This window comes from Penicillium diatomitis (assembly GCF_028827545.1).
Source record: "Penicillium diatomitis strain IBT 30728 chromosome Unknown utg000005l_segment0_segment0, whole genome shotgun sequence".
In the NCBI taxonomy this organism is placed as follows: domain Eukaryota; kingdom Fungi; phylum Ascomycota; class Eurotiomycetes; order Eurotiales; family Aspergillaceae; genus Penicillium; species Penicillium diatomitis.
Window position 1 is genome coordinate 2,841,890 of NW_026623177.1, and position 17,609 is coordinate 2,859,498.

The 17,609-nt window shown below is 50.1% G+C and overlaps 7 protein-coding genes across 7 annotated transcripts; 4 read left to right on the forward strand and 3 right to left on the reverse strand.

Annotated features, from left to right (window-relative positions):
- Nucleotides 1-123: 123 nt before the first annotated feature.
- och3 (glycosyltransferase family 32 protein) lies at nucleotides 124-1,602 on the forward strand (the record flags this gene model as incomplete). The annotated part of the gene is made up of 4 exons (XM_056935033.1): nucleotides 124-301; nucleotides 381-766; nucleotides 848-1,353; nucleotides 1,416-1,602. The coding sequence occupies 4 exons, from the start codon at nucleotides 124-126 to the stop codon at nucleotides 1,600-1,602; spliced, it is 1,257 nt and encodes a 418-aa protein (XP_056790227.1).
- Nucleotides 1,603-2,093: 491 nt separating this feature from the next.
- Nucleotides 2,094-3,605, forward strand: N7539_005432 (glycosyltransferase family 69 protein; the record flags this gene model as incomplete). Its single annotated transcript, XM_056935034.1, has 1 exon — nucleotides 2,094-3,605. The coding sequence occupies one exon, from the start codon at nucleotides 2,094-2,096 to the stop codon at nucleotides 3,603-3,605; it is 1,512 nt and encodes a 503-aa protein (XP_056790228.1).
- Nucleotides 3,606-5,576: 1,971 nt separating this feature from the next.
- Nucleotides 5,577-6,046, reverse strand: N7539_005433 (uncharacterized protein; the record flags this gene model as incomplete). Its single annotated transcript, XM_056935035.1, has 2 exons — nucleotides 5,577-5,771; nucleotides 6,029-6,046. 2 exons carry the CDS (start codon nucleotides 6,044-6,046, stop codon nucleotides 5,577-5,579), a joined length of 213 nt encoding a protein of 70 aa, XP_056790229.1.
- Nucleotides 6,047-6,603: 557 nt separating this feature from the next.
- On the forward strand, nucleotides 6,604-7,783 carry N7539_005434 (PIG-L family deacetylase; the record flags this gene model as incomplete). Its single annotated transcript, XM_056935036.1, has 4 exons — nucleotides 6,604-6,889; nucleotides 6,969-7,159; nucleotides 7,226-7,293; nucleotides 7,441-7,783. 4 exons carry the CDS (start codon nucleotides 6,604-6,606, stop codon nucleotides 7,781-7,783), a joined length of 888 nt encoding a protein of 295 aa, XP_056790230.1.
- A 317-nt stretch (nucleotides 7,784-8,100) lies between these two features.
- N7539_005435 (glycosyltransferase family 32 protein) lies at nucleotides 8,101-9,330 on the reverse strand (the record flags this gene model as incomplete). Its single annotated transcript, XM_056935037.1, has 3 exons — nucleotides 8,101-8,434; nucleotides 8,543-8,774; nucleotides 8,862-9,330. The coding sequence occupies 3 exons, from the start codon at nucleotides 9,328-9,330 to the stop codon at nucleotides 8,101-8,103; spliced, it is 1,035 nt and encodes a 344-aa protein (XP_056790231.1).
- Nucleotides 9,331-11,101: 1,771 nt separating this feature from the next.
- Nucleotides 11,102-12,408, forward strand: N7539_005436 (uncharacterized protein; the record flags this gene model as incomplete). Its single annotated transcript, XM_056935038.1, has 3 exons — nucleotides 11,102-11,209; nucleotides 11,414-12,217; nucleotides 12,289-12,408. 3 exons carry the CDS (start codon nucleotides 11,102-11,104, stop codon nucleotides 12,406-12,408), a joined length of 1,032 nt encoding a protein of 343 aa, XP_056790232.1.
- A 1,220-nt stretch (nucleotides 12,409-13,628) lies between these two features.
- N7539_005437 (glycoside hydrolase family 28 protein) lies at nucleotides 13,629-15,176 on the reverse strand (the record flags this gene model as incomplete). The annotated part of the gene is made up of 6 exons (XM_056935039.1): nucleotides 13,629-13,884; nucleotides 13,957-14,041; nucleotides 14,110-14,239; nucleotides 14,323-14,451; nucleotides 14,521-14,814; nucleotides 14,925-15,176. The coding sequence occupies 6 exons, from the start codon at nucleotides 15,174-15,176 to the stop codon at nucleotides 13,629-13,631; spliced, it is 1,146 nt and encodes a 381-aa protein (XP_056790233.1).
- Between the last annotated feature and the right edge of the window lie 2,433 nt (nucleotides 15,177-17,609).

Here is a 17,609-nt window from a genome sequence, read left to right on the forward strand (position 1 = left end):
AGATTTTAGCGGCGACACCACACAAACCTCCTTCTGGAAGACTGCGTGGAGGCTCCCACGCTTCCGAGGACATGCTTTAAGACTTCTTTTCTAGCAAGGGACATACTCTCTCTTTCGGACATGATGGCATCTCGCCGGCATGTCCGGCGACAGGTGTCTGTAGTCTTCGTCTTATTGGCCCTATTGTCCTTGTGGCACCTTCATTCTCGAGCGGGAAGCGCTTCAGGGGGGCCAGCGGCAGTCAACCCGACGAGCGCGCTTCTTACGAAATACGTGTCGAATCGGAGAGGCAGCGGTGGAGGTGGGCCTTCCGCACTTTGCTGCATATGATGATGCATCGAGTCACGTCGCATTAACTTATACTGACCCGTCTGCTCTAGCATGGTATATCCCACCGAGCTGGATAGGGGAACATGACCCTCAACCAGCTCAGAATATCGTCGAGGCGGCGACGCTGGCTCTCAATGCTTCTCGTCGCTCGCCTGAAAGACAGATTCCGCACTCGGTCATCCCGCTGATCCTCCATCAGACATGGAAGGACACCTATCCCGAGCAATGGCCAGAGACTTTCCAGAGAAGTACAGAGACCTGGCTTGCGGATCTTGACCATGGCAACATGGCGTACTTCTTGTGGGATGATAGCGGAATCGCTCAATTCATGCGGCATTTCGAACCGGAAATGGAGAGTCGCTTCTACGCACTTCCGAACAATGTCGAGCGCTCAGACGTGTTTCGCGTCTTGGTGTCTAAATGGATTGGCGGTGTCGTACGTTTCATTCTCTTCACCGAAGTGGAGGGAACATTCCTCGCCGTTCTTCTTCGGATTATAATACTGACGATACGCTAGTATGGTGATATGGACACGGAGCCAACAAAGCCACCGTCACAGTGGATCGACTCAACCGATCTCCAACCCTGGCAGGATCAGGACACGGGCAAGACGTACAGCTCAAGCGAGCCTGTCCGAGCCATTGTTGGTCTCGAGGCCGATTGCCGTCCCGAAAGCGATGACTACTGGCGTATGGGCTACTTGTATCCCATCCAACTCACGCAGTGGTCATTTGCTTGGGCCCCTGACCATCCGATCTTGCAAAGATTCGTGGACCGTCTCCTTGCCATGATCAAAGTGGTCTCGGACGCACACGAAGGACAACTAGAGTCGACCACGGCACAAGCAGATCTCTACTCCATCGACACCCTGAACCTGACAGGACCCGTCGCATTTACAGATTCTGTTCAGTCGTGGTTGGAAGATAACCACAGTTTGCGGTGGAATGCGCTCACTGGCTTGGATGACGGCGGACTCAGCAAGCTCGTGGGCGACGTCTTAATTCTGCCAATCACTGGATTCAGGTAAAGTCCCAACTATTTGTCACTGCGAAAAGAAAACTGGCTGACTCTTGCAACGTTCATAGTCCCGGGAGAAGTCATTATGGCAACATGGGGTCGAAGCCCATCACCGATCCCTCTGCTCGTTTGCTGCACCATGCACAAGGATCATGGAGATCATCAAGCATCTTTGTAGAATACGGCAAGTTTTGCCGCACCGTCTTTGGGCTGTGTAAAGACTGGTCCAAAGTCCCTCATAATTGGATTATATAGACGGATCGGTCCCACGTCTGATGATGACCATGCTATAGAAGAAGCCAGCTACGTCTTTTCCTCCACAATAAAGTCACGTCATGCTTGCAATGTAAATTCGAAGGTTCTTCCCACAACAGAGGCAGTGTAAAATCAGGGGTAGCCCTCATTGTCTCAGAAAAGCTGTAGCCTCCGATCACGTGATTAAAGGGACGCGACGACGACTACTTAGATCAGGGAAGTGTGGTAAGGCATTCCCTTTGGCGCTCTTCCAAAGCCTATCTTTATCGCATTCGGGTAAAGCTGGTGCCTGGAGCTATCAGCAGGAGCTTTTATCTCTGACAATAGCCATGGACTAGACTGCAAGTCTTTGTGCTCTATTTGAAAAATACGCGAATCTTCTTGACGTCTGCCTGCGGTATTGGAGACCCCACGTGATTGGTCTATCTACCCTCTATTCGGTCCTTTGATTCAGGCAGAAGGGATTTGAGACGACACCGACACAAAGCAAAATGCCCTCAAGCTCTGTGTCGGATGAGTATGAGCTGGACGCTGAGCCTCTGATCGGCTGGTCCAAATCAGACCGTCCAACTGATGAACTTCATGATCGTTTTTCCCCACTGCAAGGGGTTAAAAGACCGCTGGCTAAGCTGCTGAGCGGCGCGGTCTACCTTACATTGGTCGTCCTCACATTTCCCTTTCGATGGAGACTCCGGCCTAGAAGCAGAATCTTCTGCCTTTTGCACATTCTTCTTGGAGCGTTGCTTGCTCTTATCTGTCTCACGGGGCTATTCTGGCCCTCGTATACTCGACTACCACCACACTATGAGACACTCCGAACGCAAGTCCAGAGTAGCTCAGCTCACGGACGTGGCAATGTTCACAACCAGAAAGTCTACATCGCTGCCGTTCTATATGACCCCCAGGGACAACTTGCCAGTGGACGATGGGGAGATGCCCTTCTTCAGCTGATTGAGATGCTCGGGGAACAAAACGTCTACTTGAGCATATACGAAAACAACAGCGGTGAAACCGGAGAAAATGCACTCCGCCATCTCGCAGACAACGTCACTTGCAACAACACCATCATATCTGAGCCAGGACTCAGTCTCAGAGACATTCCACACGTGACGATTCCCACGGGAGAAAAGCGAGTCAGACGCATCGACTATCTGGCCGAAGTTCGGAATCGCGCCCTACAGCCACTCGACACGGCCCAGGTGACATACGACAAACTTTTGTATCTGAATGACGTGATCTTCGATCCAGTCGAAGTTCTACAACTGCTTTTCTGCACCAACGCTGACAGCAATGGCGTCGCGCAATACCGTGCGGTGTGCGCGGTGGACTTTAGCAATCCCTTCAAGTTCTATGACTCCTATGCTACCCGTGACTACGAGGGATACGGCGTCGGTATGCCATTCTTCCCCTGGTTCACCTCCGCTGGCGCCGGAGAGAGTCGCCGAGATGTACTCGCAGAGAAAGACGCCGTTCGTGTCCGCAGCTGCTGGGGTGGCATGGTCGCTTTCGACGCTGCATATTTTCAGGGCCCCGCCGCGATACGATTCCGCGCAGACTCCGAGATGTTCTGGGATGCCTCTGAGTGCTGCATCGTCCACGCAGACGTGCAGAGTGCCAAGCCAGTTACTGATCAACTTCAACGGTCAGGATCATACATGAACCCCTTTGTGCGAGTCGCATATAGCGCGCGAAGTCACTCTTGGCTGTGGACGACTCGTCGATTCGAGAAGCTCTACCCGCTGGCTCACGATCTCTTGAATCGTCTTGCGGGATTTCCTCACTTCAACCCTCGCCGCACCGAAGTCTTTGGGGAGAAAATCACAGACAGTATGTGGATTGCCGGGGACATGGGTGACGCCGTGCCGGGTCGGGTGCAGACAGTAGAGCGCATGGCCGGTAATGATGGGTTCTGTGGGCGCCGGGGCCTCGAAGTGCTCGTTGAAAACAGGAGGCCCGATCAAGATGGGTTCGATTCCATCCCTATTCCCGATGGTCTGGACTAGGTTTGGCCTAGACCAGCAGCCGTTGCGGCATTCATGAACCTCAAGAGTACATATTCTAATTCTGGCTACATGGAGAACAGTCACTGATGCTTTTGTAAATAGAGATCTGAATGATACAGACAGTCGGACAGAACAACCTACTAGATCTTCCAACATCTCGATCTTCTTTGCAGCCTAGCACTGTAGGAGTGTGGACTCCAAAGCATATCCCCGATCCGGTCCTATGTGGCGCTTCCCTTCGGTCGGCATCGGTAGACGATGCTGCTGACATCAAGAGCCTCGACTCACTTTTTTCAGCAGAACCAAGTCATGATACTGCAAGCGCTCGCCTTTGGATCCTTCGGCTCCCCATGCAGTTTACAGACACGAGAGATCTATTCCGATCCAATCATTCGGTAATTTTACAGTACTTTTTCAAGTCGTGCCTGCTACTGGTACTGGTCGTGTGGTCGCTTAATCTGCGAGTGCGAATAGACCCCCAAAAGCGGGTGCGTCGGGTAGTGGTACAAGCATATAACAGATACATTACAGATATATCCATATATCTACATACATATATACATCTATATAATACATTGTACCGTCCGTAGTGTACAAAAGTAGAAACTTTCGTTGAGATAATTCTAGACAAACACTTTCAGCTCGGGATGACAGCGCAGTGCCGATCATCCAGGGGCTGAATTTCATCTCATGCAGGGGCTGTGGGTGCCGTTACGGGCATTTCTCAAAGACTCCGATCAATTACTGAGTAAGATAGTGAGCAAACAAGACTGGTATTAGTACTCCTGAGCTATTGGACAATGGATCTTGCACCTGTAACCGATGCAGCTTATTGTTATCATCAGTCAGTGATAGTACTAGTAGTATCATAGTATAGGCACGAAGCATCAGAGTAATGTTTCAGCTGGACGCCTCAACGCAAGATATAAGAAACTGCCCTTCAAGGCAATTTCTCCACCAAGAATACAATAATATCTGTCACCTCAGCACCTGGGTAGTGCGTATTACGTACTACTGTGACAAAAGTTGGAAAGCCAAAAGACACCAGGACTTGGAACTTGCAGGGCCACTGCCAACACACGAAGCGCTTTGCCCAGGTAGATTGGTTGTGTAATCTTCCGACCGTACGATGTGGAACTCTGTCAGGCTCTCAGATACCAAAAGATGCAAGACTCGCAAGACCACCAAGTTCTGGAGAGACTTGTGAGCTGTCACGATTCTTGGACAAAAAAGTGGGACATTGAGGCTACGTCGTGGAAAAATTGGTCTGAAGGGCCAACGGGGGACGGTGAATTTCCAATAAAGTGTGAGTAGGGTCAATCCTGGGAAGAGGAAAAGCGAGGGAAAAGTTAGGCGCACCGGGCTTCTGTATGACTGTATGTATGTGTTATACATACAATTTCACAGAAAAACTGTACAATACAGGGGTAGCTGGTAAGCTGTTTACAAGTGACCCAATCAGTGATCGGCACTGACATCCCGGGAAATGGCGGACGAGCTCTTCCTCAACAAGGTTAAGCTCTGAAGGCGGTGATCGGGACAAGCTTTTCAGGGTGCTATGGTACACCGGTACAGTGAAATGTATGGTTATTCTGGTGTGACCCGGAGTACCGCATCTGGCCATCTCAGACTTGGGTGAACCACAGGATAAGCTTTCGGGGGGGCCAAGGAAAATAGGTGGATCTGGACGCCGAAAACCTTCGAGTCGGGTGAAGAGCAGGCAACCATATTTTGGATACATCGAGATCGGTTCAGCAAGTAATCTATATCGTCATGGGGGCTGAAATGTATCATATGGGGGTATTGGTATTCTTTCCAGGACAGTACGCCAGTATAGTACATGAGTACCGGGTCCGACAAATGGTGACATCTCGACATCCATTGAACCCAGCCGGAATTTTGGTGCATGACGCCCATGAGACCCTGTAGGTGCCTTTGAGGAGGTCACCGATGTAACTCAGGTCAGGCTGATCAGGGAGGCCAGATTGGTAACGTCGGAACATGTCTTCTCGAATCGCGCATTGGATTCTCCTGGTTCACCTTCAGAGCTTCGTTATTAGCACACCCTCGAGTCCTCGACCCTTCAGCCTCTGTGACCGAGGACCGCATAATCAAAAACAAGGCGAGCTTGGCCATTGCCCAAGACCGCAAGGCGTCCCTTTTAGGCTGCAGAATTACAGGAGCATACAGGAGCATACAGAGCATACAGAGCATACAGAGCATACAGAGCATACAGAGCATACAGAGCATACAGAGCATACAGAGCATACAGAGCATACAGAGCATACAGAGCATACAGAGCATACAGAGCATACAGAGCATACAGAGCATACAGAGCATACAGAGCATACAGAGCATACAGAGCATACAGAGCATACAGAGCATACAGAGCATACAGAGCATACAGAGCATACAGAGCATACAGGAGCATACAGGAGCATACAGGAGCTCAAAAAAAATTGGGCAGGAAAAGAGAAAAACAAAAAGAAAATTAAAAAAAAGGTAAATTGGGTAATTGGGAGCGAAGCACGGACATCGGTGTGAGTGGGAAGTGGTGACTCGTGAGTACGAGAGAAATGAGTCGCGAGTCGTGACCACCTGCTGCCCGCCGGCTCTTCCGTGACGCTCTTTAGGTAATCCAGGGTCCAGACCGCCCAACGTCCGTTACAACCTCCTCCCAAAGCAACTGGATAGTCCCACTGGAAATGGCCAGCGCCTAAGACTCAGCAACTGCTCCCCCTAATTCACAACGGACAGCGGACAGGGGAACAGCATCCGGACGGAGCCAGAGTGCATCGAGTCGCCTACCCCCACAGCCCACACCATTTCCCACCTTGCGCTGCCCGTTTGATCCCCGGTATATCCGGGCGAAGATCTTGCGGCGCGGCAAGACTCCAGACTCGTGGCTCCCTTTTATTTTCCCCTAGGAAGCCGGGACCTATTATTCTTCTTTTTTATTTTTTTCATCTGTCGTGCCAGACAGGAGAAGAAGCCAGCCATGATGCTTCTTCGTCTGGTCAAGCGAACCGCGCGCCGGCTGCTCAAGCCCACGTCGCTCGGCACCGGCATCGGCGTGATTCTAGGCTGTGTGCTGTGCCTGTATCTAATGCTGGCCTATCGACTAGCGGATGACCCACGCCTTGTCCCTGATACATTCCGACATGCGCGACGTCCGATTCTCATCACCGCGCACCCGGATGATGAAACCCTATTCTTTAGCCCTAGTATTCTGTATCATGGCCATGAGCCGGATGTTGTACGATCCTTGCTGGTGATCTCCTCCGGTGTGATCTCCCGAGTTGTTCTCGCTTGTATATGATATCAACCGCGACATAACTAGTTGACTGACAAGGTGAATCACAGGAAACTTTAATGGCATTGGCGAAAAGCGCCAGACAGAGATCCACAATAGCTGTGCTGCCCTGGGCATCGCCAAAGATCACTGTGTCGTCTTGGACAATCCTGAACTACAGGATAATCCCAAGAAATGGTGGGATGAAAAGTTGATTGAGAAGATCATCTCTCCATATCTAGAGAAATGGAATGTGGATCTGGTGAGTCCCCCTCTCGTGGTTGACTTGAGACAAGACTTTCTGATGGTTCTCTTTTATCCTCTACAGATCATGACTTTTGACCAGGGAGGTATCTCTGGTCACATCAACCATCGTGCCGTCAGTGCTGGTGTCAGGTTCGTGGATCGCATGTCCCCGCTCTGGCTTTTCTACCTGGCATTGTGATGACCGTTGTTGTTGTCGTCGTCGCTGCCGGCCAAAGGCCTACTTGATCACATATCAGGTCAAAGTGCATTGATGCATCGCTGACCTCTCCATTCTAGGGACTACGTCGCAACACATCCCCAGGCGCCCCCAGCCTACGCCCTAGAAAGCACCTGGCTCTTGCGTAAATACTCCTCACTCCTGGATTTGATCCCCACGGCGATTCCATTCCTGTGGAAGCTTGCTACCGCCCCTCTGGTGCCTGCCACCACCTCCAAGATTGCAGAGCGATCGTTGAGTCTGGGTGGTGGCAAGGAGAGAGTGCTCATAGTGAGCTCGTGGAAGACGTATTGCGAATCACGAAACGCGTTTGGCCAACATGAGAGTCAATATTCTTGGGATCGAGTGTTGTACTTGGTCATCAGTCGGTATATGTGGTTTAATACCCTCGAGCGGATATAGTATAGAAATGTCTACTTATTGGGAAATGATCAAAGTCCATGGCTGTACAAACCCAAATACCCCAAATACATCGTTAACCTGCTAATGAAAAGTAGGATGATGTTTGCTCCATTTTAAGGCAACAAGGTCCATGCATGAAACCATCGGTCATAGAATTGGTGGTATTATTGGAGAATGAGATTAGTATTAACAGTATTGGCCCTGGGTTGCGACGCTAAAAAGGGGTCCAACGGTGGTATCATACAAGCAAATGAAAAAGGCAAAATTATCAAGCAAAAAAGCCGAGCGAGCCCCCCCCCCAAAGTGGTGGCCCGGCCTCAAACATCCTTGCAAGAAGACTTATTGGGGGAAACGCGAGCGAGGGACTCGACATCGCGTCGTGATAATAACCGGTACCGAATCATGCACATGCACCATATTGATGAAACAAGTACGGTGATGGCGACAAAGGCAGCGAGAGCAATGTATTTGGGATCGGTGTGTTTGAGCAGGAGAATCAGACGGGCATCACCCTCATGCCAGGAGGATGAGCCCAGATGTCGGAATAGCGGGGTATTGACGTAGCCATTCAGCATGTGAAGCCTAGGTTTGTCGGTCGTCCCGGAGAGAATGCGATAGTTTGATCGCTCCTTTTGCAGTGTGAAAATGGTCCTACAGAATGCATGAATTAGCAAGGCCATCCCACCGTAATTCAGGTCAACTAAACAGAGCTTCAGGTCCACGACCCGCTACACTGCTGATTCTGGGGTAGACACGTACGAGGCATAGTGACATCCCGTGCTAAACATCACCGTCACGTATGGCAGCAGCGGGAAGACATGGTTGAATCGAGGCAAGCTTTCAACCATCGAGTTGACAAAGGTGTTATTCGGCGACGCCAGCATCATGCCAATGGAGAACCCCGCGGGGTGCGCCGCCGGGGCAACAAATTCAAATCGTCGAAGAGGTTCCATAGACCGTTTACAGGCCAGGTCAAAGTCCAGAACTGCACCTATATTGAGAAGAGGACGGACGATATTAGCATTGCCCTTCCCCCACTGAGAGTTTGGCAACAATCTGTCGCATAGTATTTACACACCTCCGTATGTCTTCAAGGTCATGTACCGAAGCGCGTCCACGCGCTGGACGACGAATGGATAATTTCTCCACATCTCGTACAGGTGCGGGTAGTTGGCCTCGACAAACTGTGACGCATTCTCGTCATTCCACAGGAAGAATTCCCACGACTCATGCTGCTTGAGGCAATCTGATCGCGCGGCAAGCCATTCCGGCTTGGGAGGATTAGGTCCGAGGTGGATGTGGTGAATTCGGGCGGGAATCAGTGCGCGGTGATCGTCATCTCGTACGGAATAATTGGCAGGATATGACGCAAAGGTGAGATCAAACTGGTCGCGCTGTTGAGAGATTGTCGCATCGACTGCAGCACCAGACCATATGAATGGCATCCGCAGGAGTTGATACAGTCGCTGAATGTGGGCTGCAGAGAGGAAGACGAGGACCGAGACACAGACAAGCGCCAGAAACAGGCGAAGACGACCTCTCGCCATAGCTGTGGGCTCGGGGGTCCCTAGGAATGAAGCACGAGGGGTGGGAGATGAGGAATGTGGAGAGATCGGAAAGTAGCACTGATAATTTTGTCTGTCTCCCTCACACTCTCACTCTCTACATTGACGGTGGCTGACTTGGGACCCAGGTGCAGAAATCGCAAAGGCGAGGCGATCACGAGATCCACGATTTGAGGACTGTTGCCTGGACAGATCCGTTCTTGGGGGGGCGCCTGAAAGATCCCCGGTAAGCAAAGACGCTAAACACAGAATAGGAAAGCGCGATAACGACAAGAAGGTAGCCGTGAAGGAAAAGAAGGAAAGCCGGAAAAAAAAGATGTGAGGAGAGACAGGCAGCCTACCTCTTTTTGATTGACCTGCAGCCATTCAGCCTTTTTTGGGGCGCGGTGCTGCTGGAAGTGTTGGCGGCCCTGAAACTAGTGGCTCTCATTTCCAGGTTTGCATGAGCATGTGGTAAATTACCCGATACCTCGTGTATGGTACTGAATGTTGCTTCCTGATTTTGTCCAAAAAGGGTCCTCGTCAGGGAATTTAGGTTTCATCTAAAGATGTCTTGGCCAAGCTTGGCTGTTCATCGCATTGAGCAAGTACAACCATACGATTTCTATGAGATCATCGACTTGAAAGGGCCCCAAAAAACAATGTGGTAGGAAATGATGAGTGAAGTGGTCATTAGGAGTGTATGTCAACAGACACTTTGAATTATCCTGATATGAGCGAAACCGCATGGCACCAAGAAGAAGAAGAAGAAGAAGAAGAAGAAGAAGAAGAAGAAGAAGAGAAAAGTGCCTAGGTACGGAGGAAGAGCCTCAAAGTAGTTACTTTCGGGTAGAGGGAAGATCTACACTAGCTAATCGAGCGATTCACTAAGGGCAAGCTCGTAAATTGAATATGAGACATATAGTTGATTTGGTTTTAAAAAGGAATCATTTAACGGGTAACAGCTCCGATGTCTGAAAGGAACTTTTGTCCTCGTGTGCAACCTATTGGTATGTAGCTTTGATTGAGGGTCAGCAGTGTGGGGCCCAGGGGCGGATCTTTAACAAGCATTGCGGATTGACTTTCGGCGACAGAAACGGGTCAATACCGCTAGAAAACAAGGGTCCGGATGGTATTACCAATTTGCGGCTTTCTCTCGCGCTTAGTCTTACAGTACTCGATGACCATACTCCTGTATCATACAGCACGACTGCACCAGTGCACATTTGCCCAGTCAATTGTGAGCTACATGCAGTCGCCGCATCAGTCTTAATAATTGTCGGTCAGTATTCACCTTTCTTTACATAATCTACAATCATATATTTATGATAGTACTGAGTGTATGGCTGATCAGAGTCTCACCTTGGTACAAACCTAAGGGACTACATATGTCCCGAAACCACGTTTGACGTCTTTACTTTACGGGAGGAAACTTTCAGCGGGCATACGATGAGTATGTAATTTATTGATTATTCATTATTCTACATCAGGTCGGTTTCATTAGTGACACAAGTCCGACTCCATTACACACGTGACATCAGTCACACCACACCTGCACTCACGAACCAAGTCCAGTCTTCTCTCCGATCTTCTGATGCAGAGCTCTGATCCACTCTAGGCTGCTGAATGAACCCGATCACCGCTGCCGGGCCCAAGATCCGGCGAGCATCCTCCATGAGAGTGTGAGTTTCATAAGGGTCCATCCTTCTTCTACCGGCTCGAGGACCGCTGGTGTAACGACTCTCTCTTCCTCTGCCATTCCGTCTGTAACGCCATGCACACGGTGGCTGAGAAGCAGACGTCGCCGGCCAGGCAGGCAGTCACCCTTGGCGTAGGGTCCAATCACGATGTCAAGTCATGGACCTACGTGATTCTCCTCATGGTAAGTCCGAGGAAGACCCTCCTATCCACAGGAACCAACCCCCCCCGGTCCCGTCCCCCTTCCCTTTTAAGGTCGAGACGGTGATCTGACTTGTTGTATGGTAGTTGGTGGTGCAAAACATGGCATCAATTATAGTATGTACTCCTTCGTATCTCCCAGGGTGTATGCTGATCTGGTGATCACGTGTTAATCAATCTGCTTCAGTTACAACACTCTCTTCAGTCACAGCCGTCATCAAACCCCGACAGATATGAGCCATTGTCTGGCATTGTGGTGATTGAAGTAGCCAAATTCATCATCTCCCTACTGGTGATTGTACAGTCAGAAACAACCGCCTCCATTCGGAGTGTTGCTCAGGGCACAGTCCTCAACTTCTCTAATGATGCCACTGCCGCAGCACTGCTCTTCACTGCCGCGACGATTCTTCAAAGTGTAGGCGCACACTATCTTGACTTAATTCCATATCTTGTCTTGTCCCAGCTCAAGACCATCGTCACACCTCTGTTTGCACGAATCATCCTGCACCAGAGGTACCCGCTCCGAAACTGGCTGTTCATCGCCATGATGGTGCTGGGCATTGTGCTTGCTCAACTGGGCGCTGGCTCGGCCAAGACTAGTACTCAGGGCTTCAGAACCCAAGCCATGGCCCGCGGAGCCATTGCCATGATTCTGGCGGGGATTTGTGTGGCACTAGGAAGTTTGAGTATTGAGAGAACACTGAAAAAGTCGGGCCTGCTTTTCCACTGTAACGCCCAATTAGCTGCGTACAGCTCCTCCTTTGCAATGCTCTACTTTTGCTGGCAGACCAAGTTCGACTTTGATCACTTCTTCCGGGGGTTTGACGCTTTGGCTTGGATCTATATCGGGCTGCAGGTCTCGGGGGGTTTCATCGTGGCCAAGTGTGTGCAGATGACCAGCACGGTTACGAAAAACTACGCCCAGGGATTGGGGTTTGCTTTGGCTGTCTTCACTCCTCCGTTGGTTGCGGGTCAACATATTTCTTTCCAGGTAAGCACCCACCATCATTGACGCTCGCTACGGGGAGTTACAAATGGCAATGCTGACAATTTTTTGTGTAGCTGCTGATCGGCGTTGGGTTGATTCTCGCTTCGGTACTTGGATCCTCGGCATCTAACCAAAGAAAACCCGCGACAGAAGAAGTGCCGTCTGAAAAGAGCTCTCTACAAGAGCATGTTTAATATATTCGATCTTGGATATTCTTCGCATCGAATTTCCCTGGTCATCCCTGAGATCTGTTACTCGATGTACTCTGTGATGACCGGGCAAAGGGCCCCACTTGATGATGACCATGAATACTGCATATAGAAACATCATAATTTGCCATTCGATCATTCATTCCACCTAGAATCCCAGGAATTGTCTCTGCGACAAATACGTAGAAAACACAGCGAAATACACTCTCACCGTACCGTACATGACTGCACACTCGATAACCTCATACACTCAAACCCTATAACTAGGAAACCACATCACCGGCGTACTCTCCAGATCCGAAAAGTATCAGGTCACCGGTCTAGAGCCCTATCCAATCCCAATTTCCCCGGCCGCAGTAAGTGACACGATGACCCCCAACCCAGAAAAGCCAAAAGGTCCTCCACTCCCTGTTCCAATCCAGGTCTGAGTCCGGTCTCTGGTCCTCCAACCCTCCATACTTTGAAGAACCACGCCAAGCATTCGGCATTCGGTTGTACCCTTGCCCCGGAAACCCTAAACCAGGAACCATAGACCATAAAAAGCTTATCGGACCCAGCCCGAGCCCAGGCCACATCATGGTCGAGGTCTGACCGTACTGATCGGATCTCGCATTCGCATCGTATCGCATCGCCCGATCGGTGGAACCTGTCTTCGTCATCGGCCGAGTAAAGAGGGTTTTTGAGTTTTGTGGGATCGGACGGGATGGACCCATTGATATGTGGTTGGGGGCTTGTTAGGCATGGGATGAGGTTGAGTGTCCCTGTCGATTCTAGATTAGCTTAGCTATCGTGTCGTGATAGTTGCGGTTGGGTAATTACTATTAGATAATTGAATCTTGAGCCGAGAATCTTGTCAAGTGAAATGGATGAGGTACTGTGTAATGTATTTACGTCCGTCAAGCTGAAACTTTGATAGTTCAAGGTTGTACTTGGATATATCACTGAGGTGTGCATTATTTGCGCCTAACCTGGGATTTTCATGGCAAGTCGGACCTGCACAGAGACAAGTAGCATTGAGACTGTCTGGAGCCTCATCCCACGTACGGTGGTATGGAAGCTTTCACGTATTCAGATGGCAAAAACAAGGTAGACTCTGAATTGAGAAATCACCAATAGACTAGACATGCCGAGATGACATTACCCAGTACCTATCAATCACTTCGACATGAATCTCCAACCCGCCCTAATCGGAGCCGGGACTCCATCTAAGAGCACTTGGTAACACTCGGAACATTCGTGCAGCTGCCATAGGTCTTTCCACCAGTGACGACGACATTGGACCAAGTCCAGTTGGGGCAACTGGCAGTCGATCCGCAAGTAATAACCACGTCGTAACCACTGGACGAGACGGCTCCTGCACCAGCGACATCCTTCACGGTGAGACCGGTGATGGGGATCCCACTGGTGGCAGTACCGTGGAGGTCGCCGCCGTTGTAGTTTTGCTCGATGAGAATTCCGTACCTGTGTGGTGTGGGGTGGTGATGGTGAGATACTGCGATATACACGGGGAAGAAGGGATTGAGGTGCACTTACTTGGAAATAGACTGCAGGGTGATTCCTGAATAGGTGACGCCCTTGATAGTGCCTGTGTCGCCTGCCGTGGCCTTGATTCGGATTCCTGATATTGATTGCCGTGTAAGAATGGTGGATTGTGAATTGAGCTCAGGATCTTTTGACTTCACTTACCATTCACCGAGTTCTTGACCACGTTGTTTGAAAAGGTGACCGTGTCGACGGTGTTATCGGAACGACCGCCAACGCTGCCGATGGACAAGCCGTGGCCCCCCGAACAGACACCTCCACTGAAAGTGATATCCTGTTCGTGATTAATGCAAGAGTCAGCCAACTCTGGTATGTTGATTATCAACGGGTCAAAGCGCAGAGGAGGAGAGAACTGACGGTTCCCGAATTGACAGCAACACAATCGTCTTGGTTGTAAACGTTCGCACCGGTAATCACCACGTTGGTACTGCTTCCAATGTCGAATCCATCGGTGTTGTGTCCACCCTCAGTATCACCAGCCGAGTCCTATTTCAGAAAGAAAGTTAGCTCTTGTCTCTGAGAGATCTCCATATCGGTCTTAAACACATTACTTACATCAATAGTCATACCAGTGACGGTCAGTCCATTGCAGCCGTTGATACTAACAGCCTGTACAGGGGTGTTCTGGATGTGAAGATCGGTGATGGTAGACGAGGTGAGATCATGAGCGTAGAAGAACTTGGGCTTCGTCTTGCCACCATTACTACCTTTGCCGTCCCACCAACGTGCACCGTCGGGGTTGAGATAGGCACCGCTGGCGCCCTTGACGGTGATACCCTTGCCGGAGATCTGGAGGAGAGGACCCGACCATTCCTTGTAGCCCCAGGTGGTTTGACCCTCGAAGATGACCTGTAGAAAGAGGGATGGAGGATGAGCGCTGGTTCTATGACTTCCCCATGCTTTCTTTCTTCGGCATCTCATGCATGTTTGGGGTTGGCAGGGGCATGTCCTGGACTGACCGTGGTGTCATCAGCAAGTTTGCTCAGATCCAGAGTGGTTCCGGATGGAACTGCAACATTGGAAAGGATAATCGTCGAGCAAGCAGTCTGTGACTTGCTCGCCGCCGCAGCACCAGTCGAACCGGAAAAGGTACACGAGGTAGCTCTCTTCGCCAGACTGGGAGCCGCGGTAATGGCGGGCTCAGCAACGGGTGAAGCAAGCGCGCCGAGAGCCAAGGAGGCGACAAGAAGCGAGGTGATAGCTTGTCGCATTGCGAAAGATGAGAGATCCGAATTCCTCTGCTTTGTTGTGGGTTGACTCGGCTTGGTGTTTTGATCGAGGCAATTGAGTGAGTGATATCTTGTCTTCTTACTTGAAGCCGTGAGATCGCGCTCGCTCTTATAGGCATTTCTCGTGCTGTTCGAGATGAACATCATCCAACACTGACAACCAATGCCACATCATCTTTCGAAGATGGGCTGGATCCTTCAATACATGAAGTTTGAGGAAGTTTTCCGTGTGGTGCTCGCGGACGCGTAAGATGTCCACCCCAGTTTCAAGACGTTTATCCTCCAATCGCAGGATTTCTTCACGGAAGCCGTGACTAGTGGATTGGCGGGATTTTCAAACGAAAGATGGACATGACGTTGCAATGGCCAACTTTATTTGATCACCTCCTGGTGTGAATGCAGAGATGGCGAAGCGAGATCCCTCCAGTCATAGAGCCAGCGATACCTGTACACCCATGATGAATGACCAAGAGATTGACGAGATTGAGCGTCATCTCTTGAGAAAAGAAAAGAAAAGAGAAGAAGAAGAAGAAGAAAATGAAAAATCCCGAAGCACCGAACCGTGCCGAAATTAGCATTCGTATCCCATCCGAATCCGTAGCGGAGCGGCACGCCCATCTCCACCTTCTGCAGAATCCGCTCATTCGCGGAAATGAAAGTGGAATTTGCGGGGGAGGCGTTTCATCAGGGGAACTTGGAGAATCAAGGCTGACGATGATGGTCGAAAAGCCTGTGACTTTTCTGCACTTTTGCGCTCCAGAACAAGAGTACCTACTTCCTAGTCAGTGGAAGTCATGGCTGAGGATGATCATCCGTAGAGTGTATGGAAGCTCGGTTAATCATTTTACCACCAGTGCTTGGGTCGATGGTCAGCTGCAGAGTTTTTTTCTTCTTTGAAGGTCTACCTCGACTGCTAATGCCGAGGTAACGTCGGTGATGGAGCCGCGACGATCCAGGGCAATACCAACATGCGATTGGGTTTGGTGGATTGGACCGGTGCGACTCGAGGGATATTAAATGAACGTAAATAGTTTAGTTATCACGTAAACCGCCAATCTCAGTTGTGCGCGCCCAAGATTGAACTGTTGTCTATTGGCGCAGTCTACCAAGACACGACTACACTTTTCACCGACCCGGTTTACTTCTCCTGCCAAGTCGCCTGCATATGTGTTCCAGCCTGATTGAACAGTATTGTTCCGTACATAGATCTTTCGAGTGGAATATGGAATTGGACCTTTTTGAAAGACTTCAATCTCGGTCGCATCTGACAAGCTTCGAATTCCCACCCATCCGCATTTTCTGCATGCAGGACCAAGCAAGAACATGCAAAACCAAGCAACCGCCAAGAATCAGCTGACCGAATATTGGAGTGATCACTCTACGCTGTTGCACAGACGACTCGGGACCTAGGCAGGATATCAGTTTGAGGAATGTATTGCGGGTGACCGGGACCACGGAAGAAGTTAGTCGATTGAAGGGTCACTTCCAATCCAAATCCGTTGGGAGATACACGAGGACTTTTGTGAAGATTCACGGTTCGGAACGAATCACTTCGGTCATCCACGAGGCTTGCGAATTACAAAGTATTCGCCGAGGCGGGAGACTCGATGTTTCGTACGTCGAGAATCGGAATAGAAGACACAACGATATTGCATCCTTGATTGACACCCAGGAGAAATTGATTGAAGTGTCTTAGTCCAAAAACATGCAAGACGGGATTTTTGGCTTGATAGACTTGTCGAGTCTCTTTTCATCAGCTTGGGCTTTTGGCCGCACTGGATGAGAATAGTCGATGTCATGACTGACTGGACGGAATGCTTTCGATTGTCTCGGTAGGAATTGATCTAGGTCACGTGCGGAAGGATCGCCTTGTAAGTCGCATTGTGACGCAAGCCCTAGTCAACCCGGAGAGCGGAGACCGCTGAGCAGTAGGCTACAAGTGCAGGATGGGAATCACATTAGGATATTGTGGGCGTCCGTAAGTAGAAGTTGTATTCTTATTGAATCAATGTCCATTGAAACAAATGGCAAAGCCAAAGCCACTGCATGATTATGTATAGGCAACCAGGAATGTAGGCAACAAGAAGGAAAGGGTATTGAGCTGAAAAGTCAAAGGCCGCGGGAAGCATGTCGGCCTCGCAAAACGCAAATTTCAAAATGCATGCCAATAGGCGGAACAGGACAGAATGAGGTACTGTCAGTACGTAGACATGGCTCATAAAAGAACGGGACGAGGAGATGTCGAGATGGGAATCTCCCTATCGAGGTCGCATCGTGGCAAGAGGTGTATTAACCCAGTAGTACACAATCAATGTTGTAGTCTCAACCTCCTTCTGAAACAAGGGACAGCGCAGCTGACGGGTAAAAATAACAATAAACAGGATTATTTTTTGATATCCACTCGAGCCTATTATG